This window comes from Ambystoma mexicanum, chromosome 4q (genome assembly GCF_040938575.1).
Source record: "Ambystoma mexicanum isolate Mex_15411 chromosome 4q, UKY_AmexF1_1, whole genome shotgun sequence".
NCBI classification, from domain to species: Eukaryota; Metazoa; Chordata; class Amphibia; order Caudata; family Ambystomatidae; genus Ambystoma; species Ambystoma mexicanum.
In genome coordinates, this window is record NC_090928.1 from 1,098,912,846 (window position 1) to 1,098,940,689 (window position 27,844).

Here is a 27,844-nt window from a genome sequence, read left to right on the forward strand (position 1 = left end):
CTGACATACTGCACATTGCAAAATCACTGTTTTCACTACTTCTAAAGGAACGCTCTAGCTCCTTATCAAGTGACACCAGAGTCTGCAGGGGTAGATTTGCATGCTATGAAGGAGATCAGACTTGAGCCAAGAGGAACCAGTACTGGAATTAGAGGGCAGATTTCAACAGAACATATGGGATGAATTGCCCCTAGATCTGGGTTAGCTTGTAGAGGGATCCAGGTAATGTGAGGGATTGCGGATGCAGATTATTAGGGAGAAATAAAAGTAATTCTGATCAATAGTGGAGAGACAATGATGCCTGCACATAAAGGGGACAGAGTAGCTCAACTAATTATCATCCCTGTAGAATTATCTATGGTAAGAAAAGGAGAGCCGCCGACATTGGAAAGTACACGTGGGGACAAAGGTTTTGGCTCATCAGACAAAATGGTTCTGTGAGCAAAGGTCTGGGTTGAGAAACCTAGTGGCCCGCCGTTTCCGCCAGATATCATTGCAGCAGGAGAGGATAAAGTGGTTCTAGTAATGGAACGGAATCTGGAAAAAGGAAATGGAGTCATATTCCAGCTGACAAATGTTATTTACGTTCACGATGTAGTTCACTGATATCTTGTTCTTTCTGTTATTTCATTTCTACAGACCCTGTTTGTGATGTGTTAGCTTATGGATTTGTATGGAGTCCGTTCGGAGGGGTACAGGGACATGGGACTGACGGCTTTGATGTTGCCACGTGGCCTGACACCGATTCGGCTGCATTGTACTGTGGTTTGTCAACAAAATGTGAACATGGGAGTGATGTTTGCTGTTGTCCTCTTCTGCGACTTCCATGACTTTAGTGTGGCATGGCTATGCTGCAATTGTAAAGCAGCCTGGAAATAGGTGGGCATTTCTATCCTGTCGAGTGCTGAACATCTCACACTTTTGCTTGGCTGATGTTCATGATGCTTCTAACTTGATTTTGACATGTCTTGTGGCCATACCAATCTTGGCACCTGTGCTTCGACACGTTTTTTGAGTACTGCATAATGATTCTCTAGTGGAGGGCACTGATTTGAGGGGTTCTTTTCCCGTTTATGAGTACTGCAAGTTTTGTTCTGACACTGATCGCAAATGGCAGAATATGACGTGCATTGGTGCCTACAACATTGCTCCAGCCGACGTGTGTTTTGTTATGTCTTGTGATACTTGGCATGTTGGCAAGTGCCAGCAGTTGAACTTGTTGAATGGGGTAAGCAGAATTGACTTTCAGAAGCATTTATGTGTGCATTCAATCAGCGCATGCACTAATGTTTCTAATTCTATGTTTTGTAATTTTACTGTTGTGGCTGCTAGCCATCTTCCCATGTGAAAACTCTGACTGTTTGGCAATGTTCCTGTGGTAGCTTTACCTACAACTAATTCCTGCAAATATTTCTGGTGGGGTTTGTCCTTTGACATAGCTTGGTTTAATGAGGTTGCCTTTAAAGTCTGTGATACATCGAACTACACGTTCTGTTCATCATCTTGGCCTATCACCAGATTGTGATTCTAAAGTGCATTTGATTACAGAACCAGAGGTTTTGGCACTAGCGTTTTCCATTGTGGGTGTATGGGGGTTGGCGGCTGGTGGTTATAAATCCTTGATTAGATTAGCTTGTGTGGTGGTTAAAGGGCTTAATGAAACCTCTCAAGCTTTGACAGAGCTGCTTTTATACAACAGTCATTTTAGAAAGGCTATTTTGTAAAACAGAGCTGCTGTTGATTATTTGTTTTTGCAGCATAGTTTGGGTTGCATTGTCGTAGAAGGAATGTCCTATGTTGATTTAAATGACCATTCCCATTCTATTGAGAAATATTTTAGTAATTTAAGTGTTGAGATTTCCCGAATAAGTCAAGATCAGGGCGGGAGTTGGCGGGATTAAATGTTTTCCTGGGTTCCTGAAGCATTGTGATATTTTTTTGTTTGTGTTTTTGTTGTTATTTTGATTGTTTGTTGTTGTATTTCAAGTATTCCTAATTTAGTTGCGATGCTCCTTTGGTTTCAGAAACCGTCATTTGTTTCATTGGGATAGGGTAGTTCATTGTCCAAAGGGTAGATTGTAGTGCATGCGTGAAAATGAGCTGAATAACATGGCGCCTGTGTGCTGTTATTTTGGACATTCAATGCCAAACTGCAATGAAAGTCTACGTTTCTGGGAGCTCAGTTAGGAAGCAGGCATGGATTCTGCAGCGGTTGCAATATTTTAGCACAAAATAGATGAGTTATCTGTGCAGAATAGTTTGCGTATTGTTCACTTAAGGACAAGCCAAGAGGGTAGGCAGAGATGTGCAGGTGCATTGGTAAAGGATTGCTGGGACCGAGGGTGCTGAAGACGATTTGGGTTTATCTACTGTCTGTATTTTTCAACTCTTGCCCCCCATGCCTGCTGTCTGTCCTTCGGCCAGAGGAAGTCTGCCACTGTTAGGCAGAATCATGTGCAGTACCCTTTGGGAACACCACACACAATTAAGACTACAAGTGTAAGTACAATTTGACCTTTGGTACAAGCCTGCACTACACAGTAAAGTGGTAGCGATGGCTGTGTAGGCAGATTTATCTCAAGAGTAAAGTGAGCAGTATCAACAGTTACACAAAGGGCAGCAATTACTATGGTTCAAACAAACACTGACTCAGGTTTCTGAGTAAATGAATATACATTTATTTACAAATCAGTTGTAAAACAGTTCACTAAGTAAAGCAGCAGAAAATCACACTCTTAATATACTACACAACACCCAGTGAATTCTGGACAAGTTAAGCTCAAAATGAAGTGTGAGCAAAATGGCACTACAGCAACTAAAAAGGGAGGGAAAGACAAGGTTATACAAAATTAAGCAGCACTAACAAGTAAATAGTCAGACAATCTAGAAAAGGATTTCTACAATGAGGATTCAATTAAATAGGCCAGGGCAAATGTTAAAGGGTCACAGTCTTTGCTCAGGATCACACAGTTCAGAGTAGTTTGCGGTTAAGTCTTTGCCAAGAGTTCGAAACGAAGTTGGTCGGAAGAAAGGTTATTCAAAAGAGTAGAGCAGGATAAGCCCTCGGATTGGAGAAAGATTTCAAACACTTTCACCGCGGTCGGACGAAATGAACGACCAGATTTAAACAGTACCTTAAATGAAGAAGAAGGCTGTAGCTGAGACAGACGTTCCTTGCAGGTCCTGCAGGCTCATGGTTCCTGAAGCGACTGTCGGACTGACACAAAGGAGGAAGACTGGAGGGTCCTGCACTGCCCAGGGAAGAAACCAGCAGTGGAGCACAGCAAAAAATAAAAGGTGTGTTCCTTAAAACCCAAGCAGGGTCTGAGCCTCCTGGCTAACCAGTTCACTGCAACTGTGCACAGCAAATTCGACCAGGAGAGGGAGGTCTTGCTTGGAGTTTGGGTGAACTGGCTGGTCCCACCAGCTTAGGGGAGGAAGATTCCTTGCAGATCTTCTCTGAAATGGAAGTTGGGAGATTTGGACCCGCAGCAGGGCTTCACCAGGAGGTTCATTCATGGTAGAGGTCCTCTTTCCTTAGATTCTCTTCAGTTCTCTTGATCCAGTGGTGACTCTGCCTTCTCAGTCCCAGAGACCTGCTTTTTATACAGTTTTCCCCCATTCACCCAGCCTGGCTGTCAATCACACAGCAGGGTGACTGTCCTGGCTGGTCAGTCACCTAGCCAAGCAAACAGCAGTGTGACTTGGGTTACCAAGGAAACCCATGGCAGGGTTCCTAAAACCCCTCCCTCACATCCTGCCTACCCAGACATTCAGGCGCCTAAGGAGGGCTTCTGTGCAGAAGCCTGCCAAGGGACGGCAAACAAAGGAACCAAACCTGGTTTGGCACGCAGAGTAAAATACAAGAAAGTCTTTTACAAAAAGAAATGGCGACTAAACCCAGCTGGAACCAAATTAAAGTGAATATGGTCCAGTGGGTTTAAGTTCGAAGCCAACAACACCAGCCAAGTCTTAATGAAAAGGGAACAAAACAATGTTCCAAGAGAGACAGACAAAAAGGGATAACTATTAACCCTTTCCAGTTCTCTATGTAAAATAGGTTGTACTGGGTTTGTGAGTTGAAAAATACTAATAAATGCAATGGCAAGTTTACATATTCTGAGAGACAGTAGTCAGTCCCAGAATATGGAGTCTAAAGAGGGAAGTCTGAAAAAGACAACCCTGTGTCACTGCACTAAAGGTGCTGTGTAACAAACATTAAAAAGATGATGCCTATGGAGTAGGTGAAGCTCCACAGTCTATGAACACAAACATGTTAAACACACACAGCAAAACACATGTCAGAGTGATGGGAAAAAAGGCTCACACTCTTACCATGTGAAAAAAATAAATCCTAGTAATCCAGCAAAGCTGCTGAGGGACTCAGTAGGTAAGGGGAATTAGCCACTCTGGAGAATTATCCTTAACAGCCACCTATGAGGGGCAGGGATTTATCCCCCTTAAGAGGAGAAGGTCCCAATGCGGTGACAGAGAATTGAAACCCCGGGTGGTGAAGTCTTGCTGAGAGGGACGACGCTCCGCTCTGGACCCCGTTAGTTGATGCATGATCTCTCTGCCTACCTGCCTTGGGACTGTATAGTGTTGTCGTGGCTGAGATGAAGCTTTGTCATACAACTGCCCTAATGGTGATGCATACTTGTTATGTGCACTCCTGTTCATGTATTTATGTGTAATTATTTGCATTTATTGTCTAGTTATATGTGTGTTTCTGGAGTGTGAATAAAGGGCCTGTAAAGAGCCAATGATTTTTTAACTAATGGTCTAAGTGTATATTATGGTCCTTTCCGAGTCCAGGAACTTTTAGTCTGTGAAATATGGTGAGTAATTTGAAGGTCAATACACGTGTCTGAAAAGCAAAACAATGTGTTCGCTCTATCGTTGGAGGCAGGGGAAGAATATTGTAAGTGGGACCATGAGTGGTGGGCCTTCCAAGATGGAATGGAGCCAGAAGAATGCCCCTAATCTTGGGACATGGTCTCACTACATCCCTCAGTTCTTCCCCCTCAGAGAGTCATCCAAAACCTGCTGCAATCTCTCTCTCCTCAAGTCTCGGTCCCACAAATCTTTGCACTATATTATTAGGATTCTTGGGCATACCTCGTTTGTCTTAGTGAGCACCCTCTCTAATTTCGCAAATTCCCCACTCCATGCTTTGCTCTAACATTCCCTCTCCATTCCCCTAACCATCCCCCTTCCCTCCTCAAATTCTCCTGCTGTCTCCTCCTTCAACCCCTGCTGGATATCCAATGCTCCCTCTTCAATTATTTCTGTTTACTCCTTATCTGCTTTCCCAAGATTTCTCCACTGCTTAACTTCCTTGAAAACCTCCTCCTCCAATGCTGCTTCACTTTCATGTATCTCCTCTTTCTCCACCCCTCATCAGTAGTTTCTTGAAACAGCTGTCTATTTTCATCACCTTTTTGACCATGTTGGGCACTTCTCTCAAACCATCTGAAATACCCCATACCTCTTCCAAGTCTTCCACCTTCTTCAACTCTTTGGACACCTCTCCCACAACACTTAAGATAATCCAAGTCTCTTCTAACTCTGTCAACTTCTACTCTCCTTTGGCCCCTCATTCATCCTTGTGGGCATTTATATTATTACAATCATAGTTCTTCAATGCACTCCTTACTCTCCCAACTTCTTCACCCATTAAGGCCCCTGCTTCACCCCTTTGATCAGTGTTCTTATAGAAACCACTGTTGGTCATGTCTCCCTTATTTCTACCAATTTATGTATGTTCCTTTCCCCAGCGTACTAGTGCCTTGTTCTCCTAGCCCACTGTATCTCTTAACTCCCCACTTTTTGAGCCTTTCTTTGCCTGCCAAGTTAACAATGCCTCCCGCATCTCACAACTCAGGAAGTAACTGAAGACCCTACTCTTCAAAGACCATCTGACAATCACATATCCTGCCCCTTTCTTGCTCCCCCCACGCATACCAGTACTTCTTTGCACAACCTGTTGCTTCCCAACTAGGTTCCTGCTTCATAAATACCATCCATACATCCATGCTACCATTGTCCAAAGAATTCATGATCAGTGACTCCTTGGAGAAGCAGCCCTTTCTTACATCTTCCCGCCACAGCACATCATAGATTCTTCTCAATGTGTTCGTCCATCTACCTCTCAGCTTAAAATCCCTTTATTACTCTTAGACTTCACACTGATCAGAAGTAAATAGTGTTAAGGCTAAAGGAGTGCTGTATTTCAGTGCTCTTCAAAGGATGAAGGAGGATTAACTTGTTTGGGAAATGCTTGGCCACACAAACAATGCACATATGATATACCAATCACTAAAAGGAGCGATGTAAAAGATATGTCCTTTCTTTCTATCATTTAAGCTGATGATTGCCGGCTGCTGAGCAAGTTACCAAAGGTGAAGTGCCTGCGCAACAACCAAAGAGAAGGTAAGAGATCATCAAGGCTTTACTTCACCAGATGTAGATGCAAATGCTAGAATCTGCCTTAATAAAAGGGTTCACACTTGTAAATGTTTCATATTCGTAAATGCACCTTCATTTAAATCATTTCCCTTCTTTGTATTTTTGAGGAGAATTTCGGCAGTAACATTGTTTTATTTATCTGTGGTAGGTGGACTCAACATCACTGCTTTAAAAGTAATGCATGAAACGTTTTTAATTCATTATAATCACTGCCAATTGACCTGGGCCACTTCCATTGCATTGATTTTCAGTAAAAAAAGGTACTTTTGTTAAGGGTCCACCATTTGCAAATCATGTCTCGGGAGTATAGCTCAGGAGCAATGTGCTTGCCTTGGAAGCAAGACGACACGGAGCACCATAGGTTCAATTCCGCGCTTAGAAACCTCTGGGTATTAAGCGCGTTATAACTAAACTTTCATATCATATCATGTGTTTCTCTACTGCTATTGAGATCAGCCATGTCCCCTCTTCAGGGGACCACAATAAAACCCATATATGTTTCGGCCTTGTAGGGCCTCATCTGTGATGTTCAGAATGATTCTCTAGACACAGCGACTAAGGGTCCTATGGTCGTGCATACAGCCCCAATTTCGGGAAACTAATTATAACACATTCTACTGATCTCACTCAACCTCCACACCATGCCTAGAATACATACCTCTCAACCTTTTTTGATACCAAGGCGGGTGAAAACCCAGAAAGGCCATAAACATAAAAGTAGGACTACCGTAAAAACATGAAACGGCAGTCCTACTTCTATGTCGCTGACCTTTTACGGGAGGGGGGTGGGGAGGAATGCTCCCAGGCACAATCCTCTCATTGGAGGAGAGTGCCAGGGAGGGGAAGGGGGAGGAAATGGGGGCGTGAAAAGCATGACACTTGCTTTTCACGCCTCCATTCGCGCAGGAAGAGTCGCGCCGGGACCCGATTTCGGGATCTCGAAATCGGGTCCCGGCAAAAATATGAATCGTAGCTCCCACCTTTGCCAAGGCGGGTGAAACAGATGAGCTGGCGGGTGGGCGGGTGTGTAGATGCTTTGGCGGGTGACACCCGCCAAAAGCGGGTGAGTTGAGAGCTATGAGAATAGGAATGCAGCCCACCACCACGAAAATTCGGCCTGGCTGCACACACATAGTGCTCCCAAGCAATACTTGCTAACCTATTCTTTACTCCCCCGTGGACTATTGTCCTCGAGGGCGTTCAACCCACAGCTCTTTCATGTCATACCAATGGTAAAAAAGGCGCTATAAAAATGCACAATAACATAACATAAACCCCAAAAAGCAATGGAAGGCTAATTTTTAAGGCTGCTGGGGCCTGTCGTGCCCTGTCCCTCACTTCCATGCACAGGAGTGTATGTTCATACTCGGAAAGCCCCAGGGCCCCCTGCTTACCATCTGCCTTCTGCAATCCTTCATGAGGACCAAACCCTTGCTAAGATGGCCGCCACTACTGCTGTTACATTCAGAAGCACCTCAGATTCTCCAGAACCCTCTTACAAGCTCCTGAATCCTGATTGGCTGCTCCCTGCAGCAAAATGGGAATCCCCCTCGAACCAGCAGGTGAAACCGGCTCATATTAAAGGCTCATTTGAAGGCTGTTGGAGCCTGTTGTGAGCTGTCCTTCACTTCCATGCACAGGAGCGCATGTTCATACTCAGAGAGCCCCAGGGCCCGTGCTTACCATCTGCCTTCTGTAATACTTCACAAGGACCAAACCTCTGCTAAGATGGCCACTGCTACTGCCGTTACATTCAGTAGCACCTCGGATGCCCTAGAGCCCTCCTACAAGTTTGTGCATCCTAACTGGCTGCTCTCTGCCCTACTTGAACCGGCAGGTGAAACCGGCTCATATTGAAGGCTCATTTTTAAGGCTGCTGGAGCCTGTCATATCCTGTCAGGCCATTGGGCTGTCCGGGGAAAATGCTGCCAAGTTCCACCCTTCAGGGAAGCATTCACTATAGATGTGCACGCCCTATGCAATCTGTCCCTCACCCCCTATGCTAAGGTAAGAGGCGCTTCTACTCTTCACTCGCTTTCACAAAAGTAATCCCATCCACATGTTTCTACCCACCCCTGCTCTCCCCTCCCATCTCCGTTGTACCTTCATACTGCAATACCGAATTCGTGGCTCTCTGTGTTACACCAAGCCCGATTTCATGACCAGAATCACTTCCGATGGTCCCCGCATCTGATGCCTTTCCTACCTGTCTTATACTTCATTGGCATTGCGGCGCACTTGCCTTGCACTGACCCCGACGCTTGATAGCACCATGATGCCTTTATTTATTTATGTATTTTTTACATTTGTATAGCACACAGCAGCTCTTGGGCATTGAGGCGATGCTACTTGCAGGGATCTCAGTTACAGGGTAGGTACAGCTGGGAGATGCATTTATACATACGCTTTTAAATTGATAACCCCTCCCACTTCCGATGCTACCCATCTAGGTGTTTTCAGGCAGATCTCACCTTATCCCGACTAACAGCTTTCCACTGACCCCTGCTTCTTACCTGAAACAAAGACAGTATGGGCCTCATTACGACCCTGGTGGTAGCCGTGCCCTTATTAAGGGCACGGCTGTCGCCGGTAATGATTTTTTACCGGGTCCAAGAAAAGGGCAAAAACCGGGTTATGCCTACCTTGGCGGACCCGGTAATTGCCCTTTTCTTGGACCCGGTAAAAATCAATTCCCATTCTCATTTGAGCCCCATTGGGCTCAGATGGGAATGGGGAGGATGCTAACAACGGGCCCGTTAATGACGGGCCCATTGTTAGCATCCTGGCCTGCTAGCGGGTCCCACTTTTCACGTCTGATCAGACCAGATGTGAAAAGTGGGACCCGCTAGCAGGCCTTGTAATAGGGCATCCCATAATGAACGGTGCCGGTCCCGTACCAGTACCGTTCATTTCGGGACCGCCAGGGTCCTAATGAGGCCCAATGACTTTTTCACCAAGATGCTGCTTATGCACTTAACCAGAATCACTCTATCTCGAATTCTACCTGACTGTGGGCCTCATTACATGGTAGGCGGTAGGGGTTTACCGGTACCGGTAAGGGCACCGGTACCGGTAAACCCTTACCACCTTACTACGAGGTCCCTTTGCGGGACCCGACCTTAACGGCTGGTGCAGACCAGCCGTTAAAGTTGGGACCCGCAAAGGGACTTCGGTGCTAATTACGGTACCGCAATTTGCGGTACCGTAATTAGCTCCTTCCCCATTCCCATTGAGCCCTATGGGGCGAAAATGGGAATGGGGAAGGGCCATGGAGAAAGGGGGAATTACCGCCCCGCCAACCTTGGAATGGGGTGGTAATTCCCCTTTTCTCCATGGTGGTATGGTATGGTACCGGGGGCAACCATGGTGCTAATAGCACCATGGTTTACCGCATAACATGTAATGAGGCCCTGTATCTTCTAGCTTGACCTATTCAGCCCTGCACTGTTCCTGAATTCTACCTGCCTGTGACTACCGGATTTGACCTTGCGCTTTCTGTAACTAGCGCCCATATGCATTGCAATCCTGCCAACAGCACTTCATAGTGATTGTGATTTCTATAAAGTGTTCTAGCCATAACTTTTCCAACGTCTGCAGTAGGACTCAACACAGTTATGGACCATTGCATAGTACATGTTGTTCAAAATGGACAAAGCTGGTTGGCCACAACAATAGGTGGAGGTAGTTTATATTGCAGAGAAGTGGAAACTTTGTATGCCAACTCCTAGAGTTTCGAGATCTTTGGCATAAAATATCTTTACCCATCTACCCATTCTCTTATCCAGCTACTCATTAATGCCCTAATTCATGGAATGATCTGCATGGAAAATAGGGGACTTGCCAATGAAATCGCGTGCAAGCGCCTGTTTGTGTATTCATGGAACACAATGTGCAGGGTTTAGCAAGGACTTGCGAGGAATCCGCGCCAGTCCAACACATCACTGCGACACCACAAACGCCTTGCACAACACTCGCAGCGAAGGAGCGTTGGGTTCTGCACAGTCACCTAAAAAGGGGGCGGAATACGTGGAATGGGGAACAACAAGCGAAAATATGGGCGTTACGAGGGATGTACTAAAGTAAAATCCTCACAACGCCCATCACACGCTAAAAACCTGTATACATGGAATTGAACAGGACTCGCTGGTGCGCTGTAAAATACGTGCAAATCTTGAAACACGTATGCCACGCGATAGCTGGCGAATACGTCAACGCACACAAAAACAAATGCATAAAAAGTCAGCGTGATCAACAAACGTGAATATACAGCTACGATGAATGTTCCATTTGTCGCAGCTGTGATCGTGGGACACTGCAGGAGGAGGAGGATGGCCAGGACCACACTTTTTGGGATGCCTGATGGCCAGGTCTATGGCAGGTATAGGTTTCCACCTCATATCAAATTAGACCTTGCATCACCCACCCTGCGCTTCCAAGCACTGATCCCCCTTGGAAAAGGTGCTCAATGTACTGCATTTTTTGGCCACTGGGTTATTTCAGTGGACAACTGCCATAGTTGGGGGCAATTCACAGCCCACGCAGTCACGCTGCCTACATCAGGTGTTGGCAATAATAAATGCACACCCCTCAGTCCGCAGGCACATCTACATTCCCAGAACACCTGCAGAAAATCAGGCCGTGGTCCAGGATTTATATGGGGTGACACACTTCCCTAGAGTGCTTGGTGCCATCGATTGCACCCATGTGGCGCTACAACAACCTAGGGCGACAGAGCACATATATCACAATCACAAGCACTGGCATTCCATCAACATGCAGGTTGTATGTGATGCCAAGGGTATTGTTACATCTGTTTATGCAAACTATACAGGGTCCACCCATGATTGTTTCATATTCAGAATGTCACCCCAACACCGGACCCTGGAAGCTGGGAGGCATGGCAACACAGGCTCATTGGTGAGTATAAATGCCTGTGCACATGCATGCATGTCACACACACACAAATACACACCAATGACAAACTTCTCACCTGTACAGCGGACAGTGCCTACCATCTGAGCACCTACATGATGATGCCAATACTTAAACCTGCCACACCACCCCAGGTAAGATACAACACACTTCATATTGCAACTCGGGGCATAGTGGAGTGCACATTCAGAGTGCTCAAGTCATGTTTCTGCTCCCTTGTCGAGTCTGGTGGCCAGTTGCTATATGCACCACCATTAGTGTGCAGGATAATTTTGTAGCATGTGTCCCGCACAAAGTTGCAAGACGGTGTGGCGTACCGGTGGACAGGGTGGTGCCCCCACATCCGCAACCTCATGCAGGCGCATGCACATGCCAGGTGAAAGGGTACATGGCGAGGCTGCCCGTAGCCAGCTTGTGGCTACATTTGTCTCCTAAGATCCAACCCCTGTGGAGTACACACAGCCATGGCACACTCCAGGTGCCATAATCATCTGGGCTCACCAAACCACCCTGAGAATGTGTCCTTGGAAGTGCAACATTGTGTGCATCCCTTAGAACCAAAACTAATTTCATTTTGAGTTTTCATAAGAAACACATAGAAGAGGGACTATGCCAGTACCACCATGCTAAACTAGACATCCAAACACCTGTGGGTCACATAAACCGTCCCATATGTCATGTTAAATAATCACCAGACTGTGCTATGGTATGTAAATTCAAAGAAGACAGATAAATGGCCAATCCATTAATATTGCACTCAATGCACTCAACAATGCATGGAACAAGCACACAAAGAACACCTGCTCGTAGAGATCCATAATATTCTGGACAGGAACAGTAATTTCATACTAAACTATACTACACTATCAACAGTGCATGTAACAGTGAATATGTCGGACAGTGATTCATCATATTTTCACAAGCGCATCAATATGCCATCATGCAGGGACCGAGGACACGGTGGAACAGACAGACACTGTACCTGCATGGAGCAATCGGAAGGAGCAAGTGCACAGATGTTCAGAGGGGTGTGGTATTCAGAGGGTGGATACATATTCAAGGGTGGTTCAAGTGCAACCAGTCAGCGGATGCTTGGCTAAGTGCAGAGAAATGCAACTCTCTCTGGTCATTCCCCAAGTGCAGTGATGATGACACTAGTCCACGTCACAGAGGCAACTGCCCCACAAATTGCTCAGCCATCACGGGAGGCATGGGGGTGAGGGACACACACACAGCCATCACAGGGGCAAGGGGGTGATGGCCGCACACACACAGCCATCACAGGGGGTGATGGGGGTGAGGGCCCAGTTCCCATGCAAACATGCCATTGATATGCACAGGAGTACAGTGTACCACACCAGAGAGAGGGAGAGTGGCACAGAGAGTGAATAACAAGGAAATGACAGATCAAGGAGTCTGTTAAGATGGATTTCTGAACTCTGTCCTGGAGGGGAAGAGGTTCAGAAGGCCAGCCTAGTTTCTTGGAACAGGGTAACCTCTGGACAAGCCAGACCAATCAGGGTAGCGATGGCGGCGGTCAAAACTAGGTCTCAAGAGGGGTGAGGGTGACTGAAAGCCTGCAATGAGCACAGAAAGCAAGGACACTTACAAATTACTCCAGACAGGTGTTATATTAAAAGTATAGACACATTTATAACAAGGCCTTTGTAACATCGACCATAGTAAAGAATCACGATAAAACTCAAGTAAACCAACACATCACAATCAATACAATATATATACAAGACCAAGGGGTCTAAAGAGTTAGAAGCACGAAATATGCAGACCACCTAGATGGGGAGGAAAACAGGCAGTGCAAGTAATCGTTAGACCCAGTTCGACATCAGAGGCCACCTAACTAGAAGGAAGTCCGAGCCCTACGAAGAGTGGAGCCTTGTGCTCAAAAGTACCTGCACACGCGGGTGCCAACGGGCAAAGGAGAGTCTCTTCAGGGAGATCAGGCAGTTCAGAGAGGTGAACAAAACGATGATGATCAGTTCCCCGCTACTCAAGCGCGGCCTCCACTTGTGGGCAGAAGCAGGGCGCAAGTGTGGAAAAGTGTTGCTGTTTATGACAGCGGTGGAGAGCCACAGGCTCCTGCGGGAGGGTGACCGGTTAGGGTGTTGACTACTCACTGGTCCCCGATGCAGGCAGACCTAGGCTTCACCGGTTCTGTTTCGGTACTGGCAGGTTCCTATGCGATCAGCAGGATGTCTCGACGTCGTGTAGATTCCGCGACAGCAGGAGTCAGGGTCGAGGGTGTCCCACATGCAGCGAACACGCACAGGTTTGTTACCACAGCAGGGCAACTCGGCAACCACAGGTATTCCGGTCCCTATACACACGTCTCACTTCAGACCTGGGAATGCCAAGTGTACGAATCGTGTGAGAGTGCCGAGGACACGGGATTAGCAGTAAGCCAGATGGCGGTGACAGAGCAAGGTTCCTGTGTAGGCTGGTCAGTCCACTGGAGGGCCCAGGGATGCTTCCGAAGGCTTACGTACAGGATTTGGTGAAGATGCCGAGAATAGTTGTTCACACTATTCTAAAGGGTCGAAGCGCCAGTACAGGCCTTCTCGTTCGATCAGAGGCAGAGGGGTTTCACAGGACGACAGCTGTGCAGGGTGCCAAACCTTCAGCGGGTCACCAGCGATTCCTCGACTCAGCTTCTTAGTTGCAGGATACTTGGCTCCTTATCCTTTGTTTGTGAGAACTCAGGAAATCGACATGGTAGTGGTGTTTCCAGCCTCCTCTTATCCAGAGTTCCCTTCGCGCCAAAACGGAGAGGACCCAATGGGAGATCTGCTCACAAAACACTAACACCATACGTGGACCTATCACGGACCACGGTGGTCCCAGGCATTCAAGACACACTAGACTCTCTGGCACCCAAGATGTGTATTGGGAACAGACATCCCAGCCCACACCCTGGAGGCACACACAAGGCATGCAGAATCCCGCAAAAGCGTTGTGTTTCGCAGGAAAGTGCATGACCAAATAAGGACTGCCCCAGGTCGGCTCGACCTGGGGGAAGGTGAAGGGGCAAGACGGTCAGCGGACAGGACAAAGAACCTCGTGGCATGGCCATTTTGGAGGCCATACCACCCATTTGGGCCAAACGCGGGAAGCGTGGTTAACATGGCAAAAAGGGGTTCAAAACACAAAGAAACTATAGCTGCCACCAGTCCCAACCATGACTTGCATATTTCATGATAAGTCCAGCGAGAGTTTCTAGGGCCATTGGAATGACTAGAGACCCAAGAACGCGGTAAAGCTGCAACATGAGGAAAGAACTACGGAAAACAACGTTTCCTGGTACTGACTGTTTTAAGGGCATGTCAGTTTCCCCGTAAGAATGGAGTGAAAGCCCAGAGGAGTTCGGCAGAAGGCTGCGCTTCTCTGGCAAAGTCTAGATCAGAGTGTAAAACACTGGTACAACAGCAAAAAAGTTTGGGGGTTGCCACATGGAAGGAAAATTACCTACAATTTCCTAACAGAGTCCATGGCCTGGTTCACTGATGTAGAATGACATGCTGCATAGCACAGTCGGTGCGCCCATTGAGGTATCCACATAGGTAGCTTACACAGTGACATCAGCACCAATCAAATTACCACAATGCTATGTGAGCACGCAAGGACATATAAGAGAACTGACACATGCAGCAAAGATGACCAACAATGAAGCATGTCCAACATGCAAGTCAGTGCAAATGCTTACAAAATAACTGTGAATGTTGGAAATCCCACATGACCTTCACCAGTGAGTTTGTTTCCTAATTTGTTAAAAGACGACATTGTCTGGTGGAGGGCATGAGGAGTGTGGACTTGGAATGGTGCAGGATGTCTCCTCTGGGACAGCAGTCACCGCCACATCACGGATTTCTGAAACAACATGGACGAACATAAAATACTCATTGTGCATGGAAAAACAAAGATATACTTACCTGCACCTGCCACTCGGTGCACCCCCATGCAAACATGCTAGATGAGTTCACTAGGCATGCCTGCACGTACACCACTGCACATGTCTAGTCCCTGAGGAGTTAATGGCACGCCTCAAAGGCAAAAATGCAAATAAAACCAAAGACCACAATCGGGAAAGGGCAAAACAAAATATGACATGCCAAAATCTGGCCGGGGGGTGGAAAAAAAGAAAAAAAAATGTCCATCTTGGACCGGGTGGGAATCCACCCAGGAGGTGGAGGGGCAGGGTGCATGTCACCACCCACATGTGTGGATGTTGATAAAAAAAATACATGGGTACATGGACCGCACGGCTATCATGGATTGGGAGGGCTGTCGCTGTTGTCGCCACCTTCCTGTGTAGAATGTGTAGGTGGTTGTGGTAAGGGAGGTTGACCACGTATGACCCTGACCTGGTCTTCCATGACAGTGGTCAGGTGGACCCAAATGAATGCATCTGCAACATGAAGCCTTGGAGGTCCGCATGCAACACCTCACGGGATGCACAGAGTTCCTCTGAGATGGTATAAGTGAAAAGTTGCATCAGCTGGTCACACTGTGTACTGCAGGCTGCCTCTCGCACCCCCATTGAAGCTCTGAGGGCCAGTAAGTTTTGGCTCGGGGCTTCCTTGTCGGCCTGACCCTCTGCAAGCAGGGATGCCTTCAGAGACCTCAGTTCTGCCCGCCGGATCCTGTTGCTGGACTCTTTGTGCAGCCTATGTGAGCGGCATGTGGACTGCAATGCCTCTAGCTGGTGCTCTACCTGTATTTGTCGGGAGAACATGGAATTGGCCACCCTATCCATGTCCTGAGCCAACATCTCATAGGAAGCACCCTGTTGCTGTGCAACACGCAACATTGACTGCTCCAACATTGTCTTCCCAGCCGCAAACTGTCCACCACGTGTGCATGCCCCACACCTGCCGGAACCCCAAGGGAGCATGGCCCTTGATGTGAAGCTGCTGTCTGTGGCTGCAGGACTGCATCCTTCCCTTGGTCATCCGTCCAAGGACCGGAAGCTAATAGAGTGGAGCATGACTTTGCAGCCGTAACCACCACAGATGGACATGGCAACACTGACTGGCTTTGTGAGGGGACGTTACCCCCTGCAGACGCACAGGCTACATCAGCATCATGACTTGATGCACTCACCTCCGACAGTATAGAGGAAAGGACGTCCAGTTCACCACCAGAGCAATAGGTACCATTGGAGGTGGACTCATACAGAGTCATGCCCCAGATGGAGTGTAGGACCAATGGATTCTCATGGGCTGCCACAACATGTCCTCCACTAGTGCTCTGTTGGGGCTCAGCCTCCCATTTCTCCTCTACCTCCTCCCCTGAATCTGGTACCTCATCACCTGCACATGGACACATAAAGACATAAAGAATCATGTTAATTGCATCTACTACATGCATTGTCATCACAATGTTGTCCTGCCATGCCATAATTTGTTTTAACACACTATGTACAAAAATCCATGAAATCATGGCGCAAGCAGACTTGCCACCACATCCCAAACAGGAGCTGCAGTCCAATACTAACAGGTCTGTAGTGTACAGTATCTCATGTCCAGGCAACCTCATGTACATTGGTTCTACGATATGTCCCTTCAAAATGAGACTATTACAACATTAGATAGCAATAAAAAAAACACAGATACAAGTTATCCAGTGACAGTACATTTTGAGGAAAAACATTCTAGTAATTCTGCTCTATTGAAGTATACACCTCTAGCAAATATTTCAGAACATAGAAGAAAGTGTAACAGAGAAAGATGTCTGAGACAATTGGAATTGAAACTCATCATCAAGTTCAATACCTGAATTGCTTGAATAGTGCGCAGGATACTGCGCATCCCATGGGGAGGCATCTGTCGACATAAATAAAATGTGTTATTAAAAGTGAACCAGAGCCATTGCTTTGAATCTGGGTGGACTGGCAAGAGTCTGAAAGCGGATTCGATGTCCAGTTTGGCCATCAGGGCGTTCCTGCCACATTCCTGTATGAGTCTTACCGCCTCTTGGAAATGTGTGTAGGATACGGCGGATTCTGTGTGAGGGATGTCGTTGTTTAGTGATTGGCCCTTGTGGTAGGAAAGGTGATGGATTAGCCTCATTTTACCAGGTTCTTTTTTGGGGACCAAGCCCAGTGGAGATATTATGTAGTTATTTAGAGGCATGTGATCCCAGGGACCTGCTATCCTGCCTAGTAGCAGTTCTTTCTTGATTTTGCTCTCCACCATCGGGGGGTTGTCCCTGGCTGACTTATGGTTCATCGGGATGTTTTGTGACCCTGTGCCCTTGAAAGGGATGATGAAACCTTCGGTGAAACCCTGCCATATTGCTTCGCTGGATTTCTTGTCTGGGTAGTTGTTGAGTGCTTCTCTAAAATTGCCTGGGTTGATGGGTGTTCTTCCTGGTGCTAAAATCGGGGTGCTATTCTTTTTTGGCTGGTAGTCTGGTGCAGTTGCTTGCTGCATGGTCACCATTGCAGTTTGTGCAGGTGTGTTTGTACCAACATTCTTTGCCCCATGGGCACTGGTTTCTCCCAAATGTCCTACATGGAATGTTGGACTTAGCAGAGTGCTTTTTGTTCTGCCTGTGGGTATTAGTTTTAGTCGCCCATAGCTGGTTCTTCCGAAAGGGCTGCTCCCCTTTTTTGAGTTTATCGTTATCATTGAGTCTGGTACTCTGCGCATTTTTGTTATTTTCGGAGGATGTTTGCGGGGCCTGTTCCTCCGATGGAGGCTCGGCATTGAGAGTGTACAAGTCGTTCTGGACCTCTTCCCACTCAATGGCTGGCCTCTCTAACATGCTTCTCCTGAATCTAATATCATATGCTAGCCATGTCTTCACTCTCGGGGTGACTTTGACTTCGCTTATTTTATCCATATACGCCCATAGTTTTCTACAATCATTGGGGAATTTTTCTTCGTATATTGTTGCCAAGGTGGCAAAAGCCTGTAGCCAGTTGTCCCTGTTCTGTTCTAGCTGGGCGTTTCTGGCTATGGCTTTCTCCTCAATCTTTTTGCCTGAAAGCATCTTTCCCTTTGCGTTGGGCCTCTATCAGTGAAAAGATTTCTATGAATTCTTTAGCCCATATGGCTTCTTTGATTGTGATGTCAATGTTCCATGCTAGGCATCTTTTGTATCTATTTAATATTTCAGTCTGGAAGTATTTCATTTTTAAATCTAACTGGGCATTGCAGATCATTACTATGTCTGTTGTGTTGTTGCTGATTGTCCCTGTCTGGCCCATGGTGTCAGTGATGGGGGTTGCCCATGCCTTTAGAGCACCTATTGGGTCTGTTGCTGATGCTGTTGGTGCCATTGCGGTGGCTGTTGGGGATGGTACTGGCACCTGTGGAAGTGGTGTTGCCGGGACCGGTGTTGCCGGGGTGTCAACTACCGTTGCCGCAGGTTCTAGCAGTATGGGACGATCCGGGACCCCAGGTTCCCCTGTGGGAGGTAGTTGTTTCCCTCTTATTTCGAGCATTAATTGCTGTAAATCAGTTATATTTTGGCATGGTTTTGTCAATTTTTTGTTACCTTTTTTGGTGCCTTCTGTTAATTTTCTCCTTTTTGATGGTGGTGCGCCCTCCTCTTGGCTGGGTGGCCTGGGTATTCCTTCCTTGGGCAGGCCGTACATGTTCTCCCTAACCCATACCCATCCGTAGTACTCTGCTGCTTCGATGGCTGCTGACAGGTGCAGTGATTTGGATTTTTGTGCCGGTGTTGTGGGTTCCTGTGTTTTACGTTTGGGACCCATGTTCCTTTTTGGCCTGTTCATAGAAAAGGAAAGAAAGTTATAACAGCGATTTTGGCTGGCTGTTGTAATTGGCTTGCTACGTTTTTTGCCCGTGCTGGGTAACTGGTAATTGTTGCCCCACAATTTTCCAGCTTATGCTTAGCCAACTGCCTTTACCCGCAGCACTGGCTTGGCGTCTTTCTGTTGTTGTCCCCAATTTGCTGATGAAAAATTCTTAGTGTCTGTGTGCTACTAGCCTGTAAACAAACTGGTTACGGGCCAAGAACTAGTTCTTGCTAGTGTTGGCTTGGCCCTAAGCTTATTTTTGTATATTGTCGTAGTGCCAGTTTGAAGCAAGGCTTCCTCGCGGCCTGTTTACTAACATGCAAAGTTACTTTCTGTCATTGACTGAAAAAACAAAATGCGTGGTTTATGAAGCGAGCTCTGCTTCGCGGGCTGGAGGCTGAGCTCGCAACATTCTTTCCTTGAGATGACCCCGTACGTAATTTATCAGAGGCTGCCTCTGGCTCCTAACGATTGCGATGTTATTGCACTCGTTGAAATAACAGTAGCAGTTATCTTTTCTCCCTCTTGTAGTCTCAGCGTGGTGACTCACCTGAAAGCTGTAGCTGTAATTGACACCGTCCATGCCGAGCTGTTCAGTTGTCCTCTTCCCCCTTCGATCAGCTGGGTTGGAAACTGCTTCCGCACGGCACGCGTCCCTGGAGATTTATCTTCTTGTTTCTCCAGTGTTCGCTGCTCGCTTATCCGGCTTGGATGATTTGAACAGTAACAATGTTCACAATGGGAAAAAAATGCTGCGGTATACAACAAACTTTTAAACGTTTTCTAAAGAAGCAAAAAGGTGGAAGACACTGAGTAAACAGTGAACCTCCTGTTTGTTTGGGTCTCCGTTCAGGGTCCTCAAACAAATTGTGTTTTGCTCAAAGCATGCTGCTCTTATTTATAAGACCCAGGCAAGCCCTGAGTCTTTGTTATGTAAGTAGTGGGGGCTGCTGTTGTCACAGCCCCTGGCCGGATAGCCGACTGTCTGGCCCCCTGATGAGGGTAGGTCTTTGAACCTGGATGCCTGCAGAGACCTCAGTTCGGCCCGTCGGATCCTGTTGCTGACCTCCTTGTGCAGCCTATGTGAGCGGCATGTGGACTACAATGCCTGTAGCTGGTGCTCTACCTGTATTTGTCAGGAGAACATGGAATTGGCCACCCTATCCATGTCCTGTGCCAACATCTCATAGGAAGCACCCTGTTGCTGTGCAACACGCAACATTGACTGCTCCAACATTGTCTTCCCAGTCGCAAACTGTCCACCACCTGTGCATGCCCCACACCTGCCGGAACCCAAGGGAGCATGGCCCTTGATGTCAAGCCGCTGTCTGTGGCTGCAGGACTGCATCCTTCCCTTGGTCATCCGTCCAAAGACCGGAAGCCAATAGAGTGGAGAATGACTTTGCAGCCGTAACCACCACAGATGGACATGGCAACACTGACTGGCCCTGTGAGGGGACGTTATCCCGTGCAGACACACAGGCTACATCAGCATCATCACTTGATGCACTCACCTCCGACAGTATAGAGGAAAGGACGTCCAGTTCACCCCCAGAGCAATAGGTACCATTGGAGGTGGACTCATACAGAGTCATGCCCCAGATGGACTTTAGGACCAGTGGATTCTCATGGGCTGCCACAACACATCCTCCACTAGTGCTCTGTTGGGGCTCAGCCTCCCGTTTCTCCTCTAACTCCTCCCCTGAATCTGGTGGCTCATCAACTGCACATGGACACATAAAGACATAAAGAATCATGTTAATTGCATCTAATACATGCATTGTCACCACAATGTTGTCCTGCCATGCTATAATTTGTTTTAACACACTATGTACAAAAATCCATGAAATCATGGCGTATGCAGACTTGCCACCACATCCCAAACAGGAGCTGCAGTCCAATACTAACAGGTCTGTAGTGTACAGTATCTCATGTCCATGCAACCTCATGTACATTGGTTCTACGATATGTCCCTTCAAAATGAGACTATTACAACATTAGAGAGCAATAAAAAAACACAGATACAAGTTATCCAGTGGCAGTACATTTTGAGAAAAAACATTCTAGTAATTCTGCTCTATTGAAGTATACACCTCTAGCAAATATTCCAGAACATAGAAGAAAGTGTAACAGAGAAAGATGTCTGAGACAATTGGAATTGAAACTCATCATCAAGTTCAATACCCAGAAGCCATCAGAACATATCACTAATGAAGAACTAGCAGTAGATTTGCTAAATTACTGATATCAGTCCATATAAATGCACTCTCCTGATGGACTGAGACGGGATGTGTAAATTGTTAAATAAGATCGTTGACATTGGATGAGATGAGTTTTCCACCAGACTGTAGGAAAGGTAATGTGTAGCAGGAGCATTTGTAGCAGACACACAGCCCACTGGGGCAGAACCATAGTGTCCATTTCCAATTCTATTGGAGCCCTCTGGGGCAGTATGTCAACTATTTGAAACACTGGAAAGCAGCTGCTATTTCTGACTATGTGCCTCCGACAAGTCCTTGACTTGATCACCAACTATCTAGTGCACTGGCACGCTATATAACTTATCTATGAGTGTATAGTATGCAAAATATGACAATCACGCATGACATTTATTTTGGTATATCATGGTTACATAACCTAGATAGAGAGCTATTTCAGCTACAGAGCAAATTAGAACACCCTGTTCCGAGATGGCACTGTGTGTAACACACCACACAGCACCACTAGTAGGCAGTTACATGACTGATGTGAGTATTGAGAATGTGACTGCTTTTGCACACAAGTGTTTTTTTTTTTTATAATTGCGCCTGAGCACAGGGAATTGAATTTCACCCAATGAAGTACGAGGGTTGGGGACGGAACGCGTGTTGAACTAGGAATGTTTACTCCAGGACTGTACAATCCTCAGTAAGTCCTTGCCTTTTCAAAATGTATTTTGATGTACTGGTGTTTTTTTTACATTAAATCCCTAGTGATTCTTACATTAAATCACTAGTGATTCTAAGCGCAAATTGAGTGACCTGTTTTTTTGTTTGCTGCAAATCCCACAGTGCCTTTACCATCTAATAGGCAGGCAGAGGACGAGCAACAACTTTGTGTTTGTGTTCTCAGTGGCATGCTTCGGAAGCCACCCAGCAGGCACCCACATAGAGGCAGCGTGCCACTTGCAGAAGCTCATTTTTTATCAATATATATATTCAGTAAAAAAACATTTTTAAAGGGACGTTATGGTTACAAGTAAAACCAAAACCCCCCAGAAATTCGCCAGTTACAGTAAGCTAAGCAACCATAACTCACGCCAGCACCGTGCACTGCTAAGACTAACAACCAGGACATGAAAGATGACATCACAAATGTAATTGATGACATCACTGACATCAATTCCTATAACATAGATAAAGTACTCTTAACTGGCAACATTAAAAATGTGCAAAATGACTAATCTGTTATGTTAGAAAACATTGCAGAATGTGGATGATAGGATGAAACATAGGCAATAACTGTGTTACCCACTCAATCTTGTTCAGTGGCAATCCCATACAACTATGTGCAAAATAGCAAATACAGTACCATCTAATGAGGAGACCAATAAGCCTAGTTAAGACACATACATCTTTGGCAAATGTCCTAGTAGTTTGAGATGGTGCCCAATGATTGTAATGCTTATGTTTGTAAAAACACATACATTTCAGCATCTATGTTGAGGCCTTTCGGTCTCATAGTATTATATATAGAGTAACAACAGATTTGTAATTTTGCACATTTTTAATGTTGCCAGTTAAGAGTACTTTATGTATGTTATAGGAATTGCAATGTGCACACCACCTGTCCCCACTATGGGACATGGCTGAATTGGATATTTATTTATTTTTCTCTTTTTCACTCTGCAAATTTTGCACAGTGTAATTGATGATTGATACTGTATTGCCATTTTGCACATTTCTGATGCTGCAAGTTAAAAGTACTGTATTTATGCCATAGGAATTGTAACTTGCGCTTTATCTGTTTCTACTATGGGACTTGGTCGAATTAGATATTCTTCCTTTTCCTACTTGCAAATTTTGTACAAATTAATTGGTGATTGAAACCGAATTGTCAGGGTGCACCTTTTTGGAGGATGCTTTAAACTTAGCAACCATGACTGCTGACCTATGATTACTGTTTAGACAATGAATCAGAAAATGTTACCTATTTAGGTGTCGAAACGAATGGCAGGAAAAGAGGATCTGGACCCTGCTGTTTCATTAATCTTAGGCACTTGCCCTTTAATAGGTTGGTTGATGACCGCTGCTGAGTGCTCCAAGGCTTGTAAGCGCTTGCCCCTAGGGGGAGCTTATGCCTGATTGCAGCCATTTCAGCTGCATTCAGTCATGTAATGACAAACAAGCACATTAGTGCATCAAAATGTACACCGATTTTTTGAATGTATTAATTTTTAACAGAGGCAGGATTAAGCACCACAATTTACCTGTTTTATCGCACATAAACAACAGATGCTTATCTGTTGAAGTTAGAGATTTTCTCTCTGAGAATTAACATAATTTCTAGTTCTATACATATAGGAAACTAACCACTCCAATATGGAGTTTTGTTAACGGGTTTGTTAGAGACTCTCATAGATGCGGTCACATGACTGCTAAACACGTGAAGCAACAGGAATTGAAACGTTTTTGCAACTGTCTTCCCCTTTTAAACTCTATGGTGTTACAGGCACAATTGGATTTCAACAGTCTGAGGAAGCCTGAGCATTCAGGCGAAACGCGTGACTTTTTTCCACCCTAGGGGTGAGTGACTTTTCTACAACCTTATGGCTGTCACAGGGGTGAATTCTTTCACCTTTGTTTTTAATGATGTGCTGTGAAGTGTTATAATAAAGATGTCATTTTAAAGTAGCAAGGTTTTGTGTGCTGGGATCTTTTTGTACCTGCCTGTTATGCAGTTTTTTGTAGTGTTACAACCGCGTAGGGGCTAGTGTGTTTTTGATAATTAACGGATTTGGCTAAATTCGTTTTCCTAGCACCAGCCACTCCTAGAGGCAGAGCGCCATACTTTAACTGAATTTGTGTTTCTGATATTACACTTGTATGTTCTTAAAGTTATTTGCTTAAGTTTTGGCCTCAACTCATGGTGCACATACACAGGGCAATGAGCAGGCCTCAAACACAAAATTCATTTGTATACAAGAAGATACACTTTAATGTTATTAAAATGTTCTGGTGATGCTGTTTCTTTCTTCTTTACTTTAGTTTCCCTGTATATGCTTCTGATTTGTACACATTTTTGGTCTTCATATGTATTTCTCGTACCACCATGTATTTACCAAGTCTTGAATTGTTAGCTATTTATTAAATATTTAACAATATTCAAAACACTGATAAGGTAGCATTCATTATTTTACTATCCAAAATTACAAGATTAAAAATATTGTACTTCTATGGTGTATGCTACAGCCATTGCCTTTGTTTATGTATGATTAGGTTCCTGTATTAACAACAACACTCCACTATGTTTTGTTTAATGAGTACATTTTTTTTATAGATTAAGTATTTCATGATAGGTCTCCCAATCACCCCTGACAACATGTTACCAACATTATAAACACAACCCCTTGTAGGGAATTTTAAGCAAAATTAATGTCATATGTGATGTCATCAGTGATGTCATCAATTACATTTGTGATGGGAGTTAGTCTTAGCAGTGCACAGTGGTGACACGAGTGGTTGCTTAGGCTTACCATGGCGAATTTCCGATGTTTTTCAGTTTTATTTGTAACCATAACGCCCTTTTAACAATGTTTTTTCATTGATTTTCATAGGTTTTTATTAGTGCAACTTAACCAAAACGTCCCTTTAACAAAGTTTTTTCAGTGAATTGCTTGGGTTTTACCAGTGCATGCTAATTTCCTACAACTTATTAATATCATACTTACCTCTATTTAGCAACATTTCTGGCCAATTTACAAAGTTTCACTTCAAAACTCCAACTTCTAGCATAATTTTTAACACTTCAATACAATTTTTGCTACTTTTTCCACTGTTTTGCCTTCAATGCACCCGTGATTGTCTGACGTCATTGCAGACTTTCCTGACAGTCTCATGTGACCTTGCGCACGCAAATGCATGCTGACGTGTTTGCAAATGCCCCTGCACTTCGCAATCTGGTCTGTGCTTTGCGGACAGTTCAGAACTGCATTTTCTACTGATCTAGGAACTTTCAATTGTACCCTTGCACAGATCCTACAGCTATTCTTACTCATTATCCATTAACAATCTAGTACAGTGCACATACTTGGAAGAATATTAGCAAAACTGCTATTGATCTTAAAAATGGAATCAGCTGTTGCCATTCATCCTCCCCAAAAGCCACCACCACCAGCTGGAGTAACTACCTACACAAAAAAATGTGCAGTACTTCCAAAGACAATGAAGAGGACCAAGAAGATGAAGTAGATGAAGTGCCTACCTCTAGCACCCAGAGAGAATCATGGGTGTGGCAGTTCTTTATCATTGTTGGGAATGTACCAAAGGCTAAAGCTACCAAAATGAAATGCACTGAGTGCAACGTTTGTTAGGCAGAATTATATGCAGTACCCTTTGGGAACAACACACACAATTAGGACCACAAGTGACAGTACAAATTCACCTTTTGTACAATCCTGTACTACACAGTAAAGTGGTAGCGATGGCTGAGCAGCCAGACTTAACTCAAGAGTAAGCGAACAGTATCAATAGTTACAGAAAGGACAGCAATTACTATGATTCAAACAAACACTGACTCAAGGTTTCTGAGTAAAGGAATATACATTTATTTAGACATCAGTTGTAAAACATGTTACTAAAGTAAAGCAACAGGAAACTCACACTCTTAATACACTATACCACTCCCAATAGATTCTGGACAAGTTAGGCTCAAAATGAAGTGTGAGCAAATTGGCACTCCAGCATTTTAAAAGGGTGGGAAAGACAAAGTTAGACAAGAATTGAGCAGCACCAACAAGTAAGTAAGCAGGGCAATCTAGAAAAAGGAACTACAGTGAGGAGATCAAATTAAAGAGGCCTGGCTCAAAGTCAATGGACCAAAGTCTTTGTTCAAGATCACACAGTTCAGGGTAGTTCGCAGTTAAGTCTTTGCCAAGAGTTCAGGACGAAGTTGGTCGGCAGAAAAATGTGCTTAAAAATTGGAAAAGGACAAGCCCTCGGATTGGCGAAAGGTTTCACACACTTTCACTGTAATGGACGAAACGAACAACCGGATTTAAACAGTACCTTAAATGGAAAAGAAGGATGAAGCTGAGGTGGACGCTCCTGGCAGGTCCTGCATGCTCACGGTTCCTGAAGCGACTGTATGACTGACACAAAGTAGGAAGACTGGAGGGTTCTGCACTGCCCAGGGAAGATACCAGCAGCAGAGCAAATTAACAAATAAAAGGTGCATTCCTTAAAACGCAAGCAGGGCCCATTCCTCCTGGCTATCTGGTTCACTGTAGCTCTGTACAGAAAATTCGACCAGAGAAGGTTGGCCTGGCGAGCAGTTTGGTAAACTGGTTGTTCCCACCGGCTCAAGGGGATAAGATTCCTTGCAGATCTTCCCTGTCGTTGGAGTCTGAAGATTCAGATATGCAGCAGGCCTTCACTGGGAGGTTCAGTCGTGGAAGAGGTCCTCTTCTGTCAGCTCCTCTTCGGTTCTCTCATTTCAGTTGCGATTCTGCCTTTCCAGCCCCAGAGACCTGGTTTTTATGCAGTTTTCCCTCATTCACACAGCCTGGCTGTCAATCACACAGCAGGGTGGCTGTCCCGCCGGGACAGTCACCACAGCCAATCAGATCAGAGTGCGACATGGGTCTCCAAGGAGACACTGTGCAGGGAATCCTAAACCCCTCCCTCACATTTTTACAGTGCTGTCCACGGACACCGGCAGCTGTCCGTGAATCCAACATGGTGGGCGTTTCCAAAATCTGATGCACGCCACATTTTTTATTGACCAATCAGCAGGCGCAGCCAATGTCTGAGGACATCACGTGGTGCTCTGGATAAATTGGAGGCCCGTTCGTGGACAAAACAGGGAAGTAGGTCCGCGGACCGAACCCAGATATCACTGATTTCTTTTGACCTACTTTTTGATTGTTTTAAATTAAAAAAAAAACTACTGGATGGATTAACACCAAATTTACAAAAGCAAACTTTGGTACCAAGCAGCCACTCCTGCCGCAAATTTGATGAAAACCTGTCCAGCGGTTTGGGCTGTAGGTGTGAGCAACATTTCTTTTCCATTGCATCCATGGGAAAAATCACACATTTTGGGGACCCCACTATAACTTTGCCGCCCTTAAAAAAACCTCACCAAACTTTGCAGAATCAATCTGACCGAGCCATATACCTATTTTTTGCAAAGTTTCATGAAGATTTGTTCAGGTGGGGTGAAGTTATAACCTGCCAAAAAGTGCTCTTCCTATGGAAAAAAGTGCTCTTCCTATGGGTTCAGCAGCTTAACCATAAGTACAGGGCCGCTACCGCAGGCCCTGCCATATATATTCGGGCAAACAAGGATTGTCTACTTTTAGCGGTCTGCCTCATTATATAGCAGGGGCTGCAGGGCTGAGTTAGCAAGTCTCTGTATACATGAAATAGTCTACCTCACAGGTGTAGGCAAAGCCTCACAAGTCAC

At 45.5% G+C, this 27,844-nt stretch overlaps 1 protein-coding gene across 2 annotated transcripts in view; it reads left to right on the top strand.

Annotated features, from left to right (window-relative positions):
• GALNT14 (polypeptide N-acetylgalactosaminyltransferase 14) overlaps positions 1 to 27,844 on the top strand; it is a 1,917,720-nt gene that overhangs the window by 1,333,417 nt on the left and 556,459 nt on the right. For both annotated transcript variants that reach the window (XM_069608667.1, XM_069608668.1), the window contains exon 5: positions 6,367 to 6,432. In XM_069608667.1, coding sequence (XP_069464768.1) covers positions 6,367 to 6,432 — 66 coding nt within the window. The remainder of the gene's footprint in view (positions 1 to 6,366; positions 6,433 to 27,844) is intronic.